General features: G+C 39.2%; 1 protein-coding gene across 3 annotated transcripts in view; it reads left to right on the top strand.

Annotated features, from left to right (window-relative positions):
• The window catches only part of met (MET proto-oncogene, receptor tyrosine kinase), a 51,324-nt gene extending 39,393 nt beyond the window's left edge, over nucleotides 1-11,931 (top strand). For all 3 annotated transcript variants that reach the window (XM_007894587.2, XM_007894586.2, XM_007894585.2), the window contains 11 exons: nucleotides 843-1,052; nucleotides 2,872-3,021; nucleotides 4,646-4,805; nucleotides 5,567-5,710; nucleotides 6,404-6,634; nucleotides 7,791-7,871; nucleotides 8,046-8,227; nucleotides 8,802-8,911; nucleotides 9,513-9,678; nucleotides 10,493-10,629; nucleotides 10,896-11,931. In XM_007894587.2, the coding sequence (XP_007892778.2) occupies nucleotides 843-1,052; nucleotides 2,872-3,021; nucleotides 4,646-4,805; nucleotides 5,567-5,710; nucleotides 6,404-6,634; nucleotides 7,791-7,871; nucleotides 8,046-8,227; nucleotides 8,802-8,911; nucleotides 9,513-9,678; nucleotides 10,493-10,629; nucleotides 10,896-11,106 (1,782 nt within the window). In that variant the 3' untranslated portion in view covers nucleotides 11,107-11,931. The remainder of the gene's footprint in view (nucleotides 1-842; nucleotides 1,053-2,871; nucleotides 3,022-4,645; nucleotides 4,806-5,566; nucleotides 5,711-6,403; nucleotides 6,635-7,790; nucleotides 7,872-8,045; nucleotides 8,228-8,801; nucleotides 8,912-9,512; nucleotides 9,679-10,492; nucleotides 10,630-10,895) is intronic.
• Nucleotides 11,932-13,599: the final 1,668 nt, after the last annotated feature.

The raw sequence follows: 13,599 nt of genomic DNA on the forward strand, positions 1-13,599 counted from the left end.
CGTTAGGAACTTTTGGGAACATTTCATCTTAGTATTTTAAACGTTTGCTCCAGAAATTGCTGTCTACAATTATTATTGTAGCGAGCAGGGAGTTACCATCTTCAAGTCAAATAAAATAAAGATAAGAGTTAAAAAAGAGAAGGTAAAATTGGATAGATAGAAGCAAAAGTGTAAAATGTTTTAAGTGCCTGTTTTAATTTCATATGGGCAATGTTACATTAATAAAGTTATTCCTGACATCCAAATAGCTCTATAAATATGATGGATTATGTTTCAATATCACTGGATATGAACGGCAAACCTAATATAAAGTAATGGCCAGCCCACAGAGCTGAGGATTCTCTGCATCTGCTATGAACACTTGAATTAGTTGCAAGACAGACTAGACATCCGAAAATTTAAATGGATGAGTATGATTATTTTCCCAGTTGACTTGCCCATTATATGAGAGTGTACTTTAATTTGATTGCCACACCTAAGCTGAGTGTCTTAACTTTATAACGCACTAAAAATAAACCAAAGATATAGTATCTCCCTCCCTATGTGATGCAATAGCTAAAATGGGGAGAGGCAGTTGCGTGAATGAAATACTTCTTTTATATAATAAATCTGACTAAATATTTCTGAAGCCTTGGTTGTCTCTCTGGTGTCAACCCATTTATGACATTTATTTTGTTGTGATGACTTATGAACAGTGTGCTGGAGTCTATGAATGTGCTTCTGTCAGCATCCCGTTCTGAATTATTCGGAAAAACACAGGTAATTCTCGACTTGCCGAAGATAGAATTTAAAGACCGGCGTAAAACTAATAAATAACATCTTGTATTTTCTTTTAAAACTAGAGCTGCAAATACAGGGATAACTTGAAGGTCATTTACTGTAAAACTCCTTCGCTGAATCACTTTGAACCTACCGCAGCCAAAGCATCTTTCATCTTCAATAATGTCACTGTGGCTTCCTTTCACTTTGGCTTTGTGAAGGACCCTTTGTTTGAGACGTTCAAAATTCCGAAGGTCATCACGAAGGGTATCGGGACTGCACTGGAGATTAACGTAAGCAGAGTGAAATCTTGGGAGACTTTAGTACCTGATTTATTCTTCCTTTGGATGAGATGTTAAACTGATGCCCTTCTCTCTGTTCAGGTGGACGTTTAAAGATCCCATGGCACTATTTGAAAAGAGAAGGGAGTTTCTCCTGGTGTCCTGGCCAACAATCACCCCTAAAATTGGTCATTCACTCCACAGCTGTTTGTGGAACATTACAAGTGTGCAAATTGATTGCCACTTTTGGCTACAAAATACAGTCAATCCATTTTACTGTACATCCTGTGAAGTCCTTTGAGAAGTCTTCATGGTGTAACAAGTTGCTATATCAAATGCAAGGTGTATTATTAGCATGCTGTGAACTGCTTTAAGAAATCCTCCTGATTTGAAAGGGGTTATGCCAAATGTAAGAGTTATTATTATCATTATTATTATTTTCTAGTTCTTTCAAGATTTTTGGAAAAAAAACTGCTTATCTGAAAGCAGAGGAATCTCTCAGCAAACAGATGCAGACGTGATATGTGAATGAATTGCTAGATCATGACTTTCCACAATAAGATATGATACAGCTGTAGTTTACTTAGTAATTTATTTTNAAAAAGAACCTTCTCTGTTTTTCACAGCTTCCTGTTGTACAAAGTGCTTGAGGTCATCAGCTACAATTGGCAAATTATCTGAAGAAATCAAATGCGCTCTTTGTAGCGCTGATGTTATGGGATTATGATTAGCTCAGTGGTTTATAACAATAAAGCATGACATTAACACTGCTTCACATGACCAGGCCAAGCTGTTCAGTGAACAGAGATCCTTTCATTTCTGGGTTGCCCAGAAAAAAAAGTGTTTTTTTTACACACACACTTTCACTGTGGCAATGTGACCCTTTAAAAGGAGTATTGTCTCTCCAGTTTTTATCTTTGTAACACAATTTCTACAATGCTTCAGCTGGGAGCGCTCTGGGTTCAAGCTCCCATGCCACTACATGTTCTTATGATCCAGGCTGACACTGTAGGGCTGGCTGAGGGAAAAGACCACTTTATAATCCAAGTTTTATGTCCTTTGATTGAAAGGGCCCTTCTGTCAGCTCTGGTGGTCCAGGTCAAAAGGCACTATATTGAAGAAGAGCAAAAGTGTTTACCCAGTGTCCTGATCTATAATCAATTCTCCTTCATCCAAATTCACCAACCTGCCTCCCAATACTCATAAAACCACAGGAGTTCTCGTTTATCATGCTGTGCTCATTTTGTCAAGCAGAAGGCAGAAGACCTCACTATTCTATAGTGCTTTGTGCAGACTTCACTCTCTGGCTACAAATTGGCTCCTAAAAACATTTACCTTTCTCTGAACAGCAGCAGCGTTTTGGGCAACATTCTACCCCCTCCCCACCTCCCCACACACGCACCCATAGCCAACAGCAGTTGCTGCTTGCAATATATTGCTGGTGTAGATTGGCTCCCACCTTGCCTATATACTCATTGCTACTGTTCAAAGTAGCAATGCATGTTAGATGTTTTCAAACATTTTGATGCAATAAGTTATCATATCCTTTCAAGTGCTCCAAGATGCTACTCCGCATGACGGGGGTTATATAAATTCAAGTTGTTGGTGGTGTCTCAAAGCCATGTTTTATTTAACTATTAGTTTTATTCATATGTCTCCTCACTTTCAGTTGAAACATTTTATACCACTGTACCTTACTTGGACAACCATGACCAAGATAACATGGAATTTTTTTAATGTTTAACTGATAATGAAGAAGGCAGAACTCGATTTGTATTAGCACTGATTGATCTACAACCTAAATTCTCACCTTTAAATTCTTTGTTTTTAGTTTGAAGGTGAGATTGATCCTGAAGCTGTTAACGGGAGAGTCCTAACAATTGGGAACCGGAGCTGTGAGCAAATACGACTAAAACCAAACCGATTAATCTGCATAGTTCCAGGGGATCTTCTGTCTACAGGGAATGAATTGGATGTAGAGGTAGGAGACTGCTTATGTAAATTATAAATTGTCCTGTTACTTTGTGGCAGTCAGAAACAATCATGTGCATGGAATAATGCTCTCTAAATATTGTTTGTAGATGTTGTCTACAGTTCTGATCTGTATCCTGGTATGTGATCCCTTCCGCCACCATGCATCCAATAACCCAACAGCAGCTGTCTTGGTGGTGGGAGTGGGAAAGGAATATTTCAAGAGTTAAAGGTCAAAATACTTTTAGATATATCAAGAGCGCAGAACAAGAGGGCACGGGTTCAGGGTTGTAAAGGACAATTTAAGGACAGACACTAGGAATAATTTCTTTGAGGGGGTTGGCTTCAACCGACCGAAGGGTGGTGGAGTCCTAGTCACTGGATTTAAACAGCTTGATGTTATAATGGGAGGGAAGGTTGAGATCAAATGGACCAAAGGGCCCTTCATCATCCAAGTCTCCCTTGTAATCTTGTGGAATATTTATACTTAAAGGGCATTGTAACACAGAGAAACGTTTTTAGAAACTTATTGTTGAAGCTTTTCTACTGATTATAGTGGATAAATGGACCACTTGGCATGATGCTGATACATACTGATAAGAAAGACAATGTAAAGCTTGTATTGAGTCAGTGAGCCTGTTTGGCCTAAGTGTCCACAGGTTAGAAAATGGGAAAAATCAAGCAGGTTCATGACTATCCAATGCATACCTCTGTAAGGTGTACACCTGTGTATATCAGTTGAAGATGGTTCAGGTGTGACTGTGATGCACCACCAGCACAGTTGCTGAGCCTGACGATGTTTAACTGTCCACACTCACACTGGAAGCCTAGCCTTTTGCGGGAAGGATCAAAGATATTTTAAGATCGCAGCAGAGGTTCAGTTGGCAGTTGGCCCATTTGATCTCATCCTTCCAGAATACCCATTCTATCATCTTCTAATCACAGGCCAGAAATGAGTCTAAAACCCTGGCCTCATACACATCTAATAACCTGTTCCAGTGTTTGTTTACCCTGGATGTAAAATATTTCCTGGTGTCCTGACCTCTGCTGATAAACTGATATACACAGGTGTGCACGTTACTCATTGACTCAATACAAGCTTCACACTCAACCTGTGGCCTTATCCTCTTGTTTTTTTCAGTTCATCTGAAAGTGGAGAAAAGGGAGAGAATGAAAGGAAGGACTGAGTTGTAATTTTAAACCAACTCTCCAGGAAATTTGGCATTAGTGGAGTCCTGTAGCTCAGTGGTTAGAGCACTCGCTTTGCAAGTGAGAGACCTGAGTTCAATTCCAGGCAGGGCGAAACCTTGGGCAAGTTTCCTTACTCCACACGCCTAATAATAATCCCTCCAAAAAACCAAAAACAATAATTAAATTGGTTATTTTCAATCTACGACTGGTTGTGGGACATTGCTGTGCGCAATTGGCTGCCGCGTTCGCCCACAAATATACAGTCAATTCACTTTACAGTGTGTTCTGTGAAGCGCTTTGGGACGTCCTCCCAACGTGAAAAGCGCTATATCAAATGCAAGGATTATTATTATTATTATATAGATGATTGAACAGACAATAACAATGATACATTTAAAATGCTTGAGTTCTTAGATAATGTATTTTGTTCTTTATTGTTTCAGTGGAAAAATGCCATCACATCGATTCATCTGGGGAGAGTACAGATTGTGGAAAATCATCAGGATGTAACTGGATTAGTTATTGGCGTGGTTTCAATAACACTGTTAGTTATCTTGCTGCTCGGAGTGCTTGTTTGGATGTGCAAACTGAAACAAAGTAAAGGTACAACACATCCACGAATTGTGTTTATTTGACTGAAAGCGGCAATATGTAATCCTGTAAAATGCATATTTCTGTCAGACTCTAAAATGGGATATTCGAAAAGAGTAACTGCATGGATCAGAAGGTCACAGTCCGACCCAGTACAGCTCCACTTGAGTGCCAGTCTTAACTTTGCTTCCACAAAGCTGGATTGTGACCAAAGAAGAAACCCGACAAGAGCAGGTGTCCGAGCGAACATTTGCAGAATCGGCCTGACATGCGTTCAAATTCCTTATCAATTGTCTTACTCCCCCTCCCGCTTCATGTCATGTCTTGTGGAGTCCTGTAGCTCAGTGGTTAGAGCACTCGCCTCGCAGGCAAGATACTTGGGTTTGATTCCCAGTAGGGCAAAACATTGGGCAAGTTTCCTTACTCTACATGCCTCTGTTTACCTAGCAGTAAGTAGGAACCCGGTTGTTAGTCAATTGGCGGATCGCTTTTCTGGGGGTAATAATTCCTTCAAAAAAAAAGAATAAATTGATCACTCAATCCATGACTGTTTGTGGGACACTGCTGTGCCCAAATGGCTCCTACATTTCACCCACAATATATACAGTCAAATCACTTTACAATATATTCTGTGAAGCGGTTTGAGACGTCTCGAAGACGTGATAAGGCACAATATCAAATGCAAGGATTATTATTCTTATTATTTCAACCCTTATTAGGTTTGAACTTTCTTATGTATTATTGTACAACTTTAGGATTTTATTTTCTTACAGCCACAAACACAGGCGTAGTGCGTTATGATGGAGGAACGCACACTCTCCACCTGGACAGGCTTGTCAACACGAGAACAAGGAACAGCGTAACTGCAGAAATGATCTCTCATGAGTCCTTTGACTATAGGACAACTCTTCAGGAAGGTATGGATTTAATTCACAAAAGAAATAGAAAGAGAAGCATACATTCTTTATGTTTAAAAGTTGTCTCGAATGTGGGTGAGATTGAAGCAATGTGTGGCTGGTAGGGTGTTTAGGTGGACGAGAGGTAGGACCTTTCTGGTTGTCTGCAGGTGTGAGATTCTTATTGGCTTCCAGATAGGACAGACTGGGGCACAAGGCTGCAGTTGTTTATATGCGGTCTGTTCTTCCTGATGATTGAAATCTTGCCTATCATAGTACTTCTCACTCTGAGTTTCCATCCATGCTATAGTTGAATGCTGGACGTTAATAATAAATTAATGCTTTTGCATTCGATGTAGTGGCTTTCATGTCGAGTGGACGTCTCCAAATACTTTGCAGGACATACTGTAAAATGTAGTCACTACGTATTTTGGGAGTGAATGCAGTATCCAATATGATTAGAGCAATGTCCCACAAACAGCCACAAAGTGATGTGAAGCATGAGCTAAAATGCTATATTTGGATAAAGTTTACTATGCTGAACAATTAGAGTGACTCACCTTTTCTCCTGTTGTGACTTCAAATTGCATCCAATTTGACTCCGCCTTGTCTTTGGACTTATGTTCTACTGGGCATTTACTTCAAGGGGCTGTCGAGTGTAAGGTGACTTCTTCGGTTGAAGATGAATTGTCCCTGTGTTATGTTTATGTACAGATCAGTTCCAGAACTTGACACAAGCAGCAGCCCGTAGACAAGCTCAGTTTTCTCATTCCGACCTGACTTGCATAGCATCAAGTGGAGACTCTGATTCAACTACGCCACTGCTTCAGACACAGGTGAACATAAACATCGGCAGCTTGGACTCGGAGTTGCTGAAAGATGTGCAGCATATGGTTGTTAGTTCCGAGGAGCTCATGATGCACACTTCGGAGGTGATCGGAAGAGGCAAGTTTCAAACATTTCATGCCTCAAAATCAAGGATGCAAAAAACGGAGCTGCATTTGTATCTGAGTGTTTTCAAAACTGCCTTCAAAACTGGGGCAGATCCCTTATTATCTTTGTACCTATACAGAATGATGGCAAAGCTTAACTTAAGTATTCTTGACTATGAAATGCCCACAAATAATACATTGCCCATGCTCCTGGATTTCAGTCTCCATCCTTGCTGCAGTTAATCCCTGGACTGCAATATTGAAAAGCAAGAGTTGAAGGAGGCTTTGCTGCCGACCCAAACAACATTAAATTTGACGTTCTGTTGAGATAAAAAGACAAACTTAAGTTGTGCATGGGTTAAACTCTGTGTATTAGCTTTTGTACAGTTTCCTCGGTGACGCAAGGAGGAGTGGGATGTTTAAATCAGACTGGCTGATGACAGGACTTTGAACTCACAATCTAAGATCACACTCCATTCTAGTGCTGGGAGGGTTGCTGCATTGTTGGTGGTGCCATTCTTCGGATTAAACATTAAAACCAAGGTTCCGTCTGCCCGTTAAGGTGGACATTAAAGATCCCTTTGGCAGTATTCAAAAGAGAAGGGAGATTCTCCACCCAGTGGCCTAGCCAACAATCTCCCAAATAAAATTGGTCATTCGCTTCATATGTATGTTTGTATGACATTCGTGTGTGCAAATTGGCTGCCACATTTGCCTACAAATAGACAGTCACTACGCTTCATAGTAAAATCCTGTGAAGCACTTTGAGATGTCTCAACAATGTGATAAGGTCTATATCAATGCAAGGATTATTATTAGTTCCCCAAGGCTCACTTCCAACAGCAAGCTGGAAACAGACTATTCAAGAAATTTGAGAGAATCAATTGGCTACCTCACTCTAACTTTTATACCTTGAATAAATCCAGCTAAATAAACCCCTTGTAACAGTGCACCATTAGTATGAAGGCTGAAATTATTGACTAAGGTTCACCAGACTTAAATGAATTGCCATGTTGAATTTGAATTTGCTCTTCACAAAGATCCTCGATATGCATGTACTTTGACATCAACATAACCGATTGTTGTTGATTGTTGATATTTACAACAATCAATTCCTGTGTCAAAAGTTTCACTTTGTTTTTGTATTTTAATTTGCTTAAATTTAACAGGCCACTTTGGATGTGTGTTCCATGGAACGCTCCTGACCCAAGATGGAAAGAGCACACATTGTGCAGTGAAGTGCCTCAATAGTAAGTGATTAGAACATTAACTCTAGAATGATTCATAATGTACTTCACTGTTTAAGTGACTTCCATCCAACACAATCTTGTAACTTGTACTAATTTTTAATAAAATTATTAAAAACAGCTTTTAATGTGTGCAATGTTATCATTCACTGGGAATTATTGACTTTGCTTCTTTAGGAATCACTGACATTGATCAAGTAACACAGTTCCTGAAAGAAGGAATAATAATGAAGGATTTCAAGCACACTAATGTCCTCTCTCTGCTTGGAATCTGCCTTCCCGACCAAGGCTCCCCTTTGGTGGTGCTGCCATATATGAAACACGGTGACCTACGGAATTTTATCAGAGAGGAAAGTCATGTAAGTAAAAAATACATAGCAAGCGAAGTGCAGGGAGAAAGTTGACCAAAAGACATTGATAAAACTCTGTACCTGTGTTCTTTGATTCATCTTTATCAAGACTCAGAAGTAACGGCACAAAATTGATGTGAATTTGTAAGAAAAGTAGTGATCTATTTGAAACTCCTACATTGCCACCTTGTCGGAAGACATCATCTCCTCTTCTGTCCTCTTCACCTATCATCATGCGCAATCTTCTTCTACAGTTCTTCTTAATAGAAACATTGTGGTGTCCACTTGTGGCTCATTATAAAAATGTGGTCTCGCATTTTAACGTCTGATCTTGTGTATTGCTGCACAAGAAGCTGGATAAATTGCATTGTGTATTTCATATTACTTTTGAGTGTAATAAGATTGATAGCCCCAAATTCATTCTAATGTAATTGTGAGTTGTCATTTTGGCCGTGTGCACCTTCCTCAAATGCCAACCACAACTGTTCAAAACTGGGAAAGGTTCACTAATCTAAAATCAATCTTGTGTTCGGAGTCGCATTATAGACTATTTCTGAAAACCTCAGATTTTTTTGTATCTCAGAATCCAACAGTGAAGGATCTTATTGGATTTGGTGTCCAAGTGTCACAAGGCATGGAATACCTTGCAAGCAAAAAGTTTGTTCACAGAGACCTTGCAGCCAGAAACTGCATGTGAGTATGAAGATGAAAATGAGTCATGTGTAAATGTGATAACTTTGCTTCCCCAAACCTATGTTGTCTGCTTTCGTACAATAATGTGTTTTAGAATAAAGATTTGCACATTGTGGCCAATGAAGTTACTGTGAATTCTTTCAGACATTAACAAGCACTTTGTAACCATAGATAAACATATTTCTATAAAATCGTAAAGGTTTACAGCGCAGAAGGGGACCAATGTCATCCTGTCTTTACTTGAACTATCTTGTTGTGGACAACATAATTCAAGAGACTGTTTTCAGTTTGCTTGTTGAACACCTTAACCTTCATAGTGCTGTGATTTTCAACTTGAGTGTCTGTGGGTGTGGCGTGCATGCTGGCTTGCCACTTTCACCTACAAAATACATGCTCGTACACTTCACAGTAAATTCTGTGAAGCGCTTTGAGATGCCCTCCAGACCTTAAACTCGCTATATCAATTGCAAGGATTATTTTTTCTCTTTCATTAGTTTAAGCGCTCTGAGATGTTATACTACATGAACGGTGCTATGTAAATACAAGTAGTTGTAGTTTGAGGTGAAACACAAAAGTTATATCATTGACATTTTCACTCTAGGCTGGATGAAAACTACACTGTGAAAGTTGCTGATTTTGGGCTCGCAAGAGATGTTTATGAGAAGGAATATTACAGCATTAACAATAAAAGCGGAGCAAAGTTGCCAGTCAAGTGGATGGCCTTGGAAAGCCTTCAGACCCAGAAGTTCACCACAAAGTCAGATGTGGTAATGTATTGACTTACTTGTCCATGTGTCAGCAGTACTGAAATAGATGCAATGTAAAGGTTTTACTTTATAAGTACCTTTTCCAGAGATGAACCGCATAATCTGGTGTGAAACCAGAATGAATTATCTTGTTGTGGTTAGCTAACATAAATGTGTATCTGTTTAACTCTTACACCACTGTGACCAACAAAATAGATTGTATAAGAGAACTAATGGGAGGGTTTTGAGGGATTTTAGTAACTGATTAACAAGGTATCACTGGTTCTCATTCACATGGAGTTTTGTTTCACAAATCCAGACTCCTAATTCGTATACAGTGTCATCGGTTGCATATTTTATTGAGCAAATAACAGATTATTTCACCTCGTGTGTGCTTTAAATAGTAGGCTTTTATCAATAATTTCTTAAACAGCTTAACTGCAGAGTGCATATTAAATAATAATTTCATAAAACCTTTTAAAGTTTTTGTTGAAGTGTTTTTTCACGGTGGATTCTCTGACTCCCTCGCATGCTGTAGAGACCAACGTTTCATAGTTCAGCTGCATGTGGGGGAGCAGATAATAATAAATAATTGTCCTTGCATTTGATATAGCACATCATCATGCCGTTGAGATGTCTCAAAGCACTTTGCAGAATATATTGTAAAGTGGCTTGATTGTGTATTTTGTGGGCAAGGTAGAGTCTGCCATCTCACCAAGGTCGATACCCTGAATTGAACTATTGATGGGCAGAAGCTGTACATGGCTCTAATGTTCGGTTGTCTTTCCATGTTTGTTGATGGCTTTTTGGTAATTCTACCTGTTATTTTATTTAGTGGTCTTTTGGAGTTCTGCTATGGGAGTTAATGACCCGGGGAGCTCCAGCATATCCTGATGTGGATTCATTCGACATTACTGTCTACCTATTGAAAGGGAGGAGGTTGCTGCAGCCTGAATACTGCCCTGACTCATTGTAAGTTGAATGTATCGGGAATGGTTTAAGAACTTGTAACGTTGCTGGACAGTGGCACATTCACCTGTAAAATGCACCTGTAGTCACTACACTTTACAGTAACCCTGTGAAGCGCTTTTAGACGTTCAGCCAGCTTGTAAGGCGGTATATCAAATGAAGGATTTTTATCCTTATTATTCTCATTTATTTCATAAACCAACAGGGCCATGCATTTTTTAACATGTCCTAACTTATTACATGACCTTACTTTTATTTCTAAATGACAGATATGATATCATGCTGAAATGCTGGCACCCGAAGCCTGAAATGCGACCGGCATTCTCTGAACTGGTTTCAAAAATAGCAACAATCCTTTCCACTTTTACCGGGGATCATTACATACAATTGAATGCAACCTATGTGAACCTAGACTGTACAACACCCTATCCACCTGTCGTTTCATCTCAAGATAACCTGGATACACATGCTCGAGTGTGAGCTGAAATTCAAGAGCGTTATGGCAATGGATGTTCTTCTCACCAGGTAAAAAATGTAGGAAATCCTTCTTGGCAGCTACGGAAAGAAGCCCTGATATTAGATGTGCGATTTGTGTCAAGAATATCAAAACACACTGAATCTTGAACTGCTTCAGAAAAAAGCCAGAAAGGAGGCATTGCATTTTAAAGACAGTAGCCCTGTCCTGTGTCATTTCTACTTACTGATGTAACATTTTATTGTGATGTTAACTGCAGAAGAAAAAGGTTATGAATAGATGTTTTTTAAATTTTATTTCTACTCTGGCAAATTAATGAAGTGTTCTATTTTTTATAAGAAAATGTTTATTTTTGAATCAAGTAGGAGCCATAAATGGCAACATCTAAAACTGGACCATATGTTTACTGCACATACAAATATTTTATAAACTGGCATTTGTTTTTCCTTCTCATGTACCCATTCCGCCTCCGGAGAATAGTTACTTCTAATAAGTAGCACTTTATTTTCCGTGTTAATGTCGTTGCAATCACCTTGAATAGAATCCAGTAATTGCAGGATATTGAAATGATCACAGTAGTAAATGTAATTGACAATTCCATTAAAAGCAAATGTATGTGTTAAATTATTAAAATCCAGACTGTTAAATGCTAGTTACCAATCTGGAAAATGTTCATTTTAAAAAAAAGTTAGGAGGAATGCGCAGATTCTTTTTGTTGTAAGTGTACATACTCATAGGTGTCAGTGATGCAAATAATGGTACATTTCATTCTTGAGAATATTTCTTTATTTTTAACCAGATGTACATATGAATAATAAAGGCAGTCCACATCCTTGACCTGCTTGATTTGTCTCATCTTTATGAAAATATGCATTATGGTTAATAAACCACAGTGGCTTATACTATATTCCAATACTCAAATATGATTGAGGTACACATAAGTACATCTTAAAGAAAACCTTTTAATAATGCAAAGTAACTCAGTGTATTAAAAACTAACTGCTTTAGTTAACGTTAAGCTTTTCATTTTACCATTTTAAAATGGTAAAATGAAAAGCTTAACGTTAGGGTTAGAAGTGTAATTATTTATATTCATTTGGTTATATGTTTACTTCATGCTTCATTGTACATGACAACAAAAACAGCATTTATATAGCACCCCTCATGCAGACTAGCCAGAGTGCTCGACAGTGTCAGAGCACGACTCGGAGTCAGGGGGAGGTGACCGTAAGCATGCTTGAAGATGCATGTGTTCAGGCGCGACCTGAAGATGGAGAAGAATGGGGCAAGCCAGAGGGATTTAGGGAGAGTGTTCCTGAGTTTCAAAGCGTAGTGGCTGAAAGCGCATCCACCGATGGTGGAACGGAGGATGCGCGAGTCAAGCAGGATATGATGCTACTCAAAAAGAAAATGGAGTTTCTTCTGGTGTCCTGGCCAACAACCCTCCAAAATATAACTTTAGTATTCACCTCCTTGATGTTTCTGGGATTTTGTTGTGTGCAAATAGGCAGCTTCATTGACCTACAAATATACAGTTACTACACTTTACAGAATTATTGTAAAATGCTCTCAGATGTTTTATTATAGACACAATATCAAATGCAAGGATTATTATCGTGTGTGATACATTTACAGTGAATTCCTGCAAACAGGTATGAACATTCAGGATTGTTGTATAGTCTGCATGACCAAACAGGAAATGTAGCATGGATTTTCAGCAATGCTATGGATGATTGCATAACTTCCAGTCATAGCCTCTGGCTCCACAAAACCAGCAAACGTTCCATCAAAACACAAAGTCACCAAACCTTACAGAACATTGTGTGAAACACTTTCAGACAAGGAAAGGTGCTCTTATCAAATGAAAGGATTATAACTTAGCATTGGGATAGCCTGTACTCTATTTGAAACTGTTTTTCTCTTTTCTGCACTGAAGCTGATGACTCTTATTGGGATATACAGTTTCACAAGGCAGTGGCTGCCCTGCCCTGCAATACATTCTTCACGCATGAGTCAGTGTCGACAGACTGTTAGACTTTGGAGGGATCACAGCTGAGCCCAGTCCTAACTCACCCAAATGCCCACACATGCAGACTTTCTATCATGGGTCTTCAGGTGGAGATCAAGAGTGGTAACCTTCTTGTTCCCCTCCAAGGCTGGTTGCAAACCAGGTGCCCTGCTCGAGGTCAGATAACTCAGAATAGATTGGAAACAAAACCAATCTTCCTGTACCTGTGGAGTCCTGTAGCTCAGTGGTTAGAGCATTCACCTTGCAAGCGAGACACCTGGGTTCAATTCCCGGCAGGGCGAAACCTTGGGCAAGTTTCCTTACTCCACATGCCTAATAATATTCCCTCCAAAACAAAACAATAATATATTGGTCATTTTTAATGCACGACTGTTTGTGGGACACTGCTGTGTGCAATTGGCTGCCGCATTTCACACAAATATACAGTCAATTCACTTTACAGTATATTCTGAAGCACTTTGAGACATCG

Source organism: Callorhinchus milii, unplaced genomic scaffold (genome assembly GCF_018977255.1).
Source record: "Callorhinchus milii isolate IMCB2004 unplaced genomic scaffold, IMCB_Cmil_1.0 Scaffold5, whole genome shotgun sequence".
NCBI classification, from domain to species: Eukaryota; Metazoa; Chordata; class Chondrichthyes; order Chimaeriformes; family Callorhinchidae; genus Callorhinchus; species Callorhinchus milii.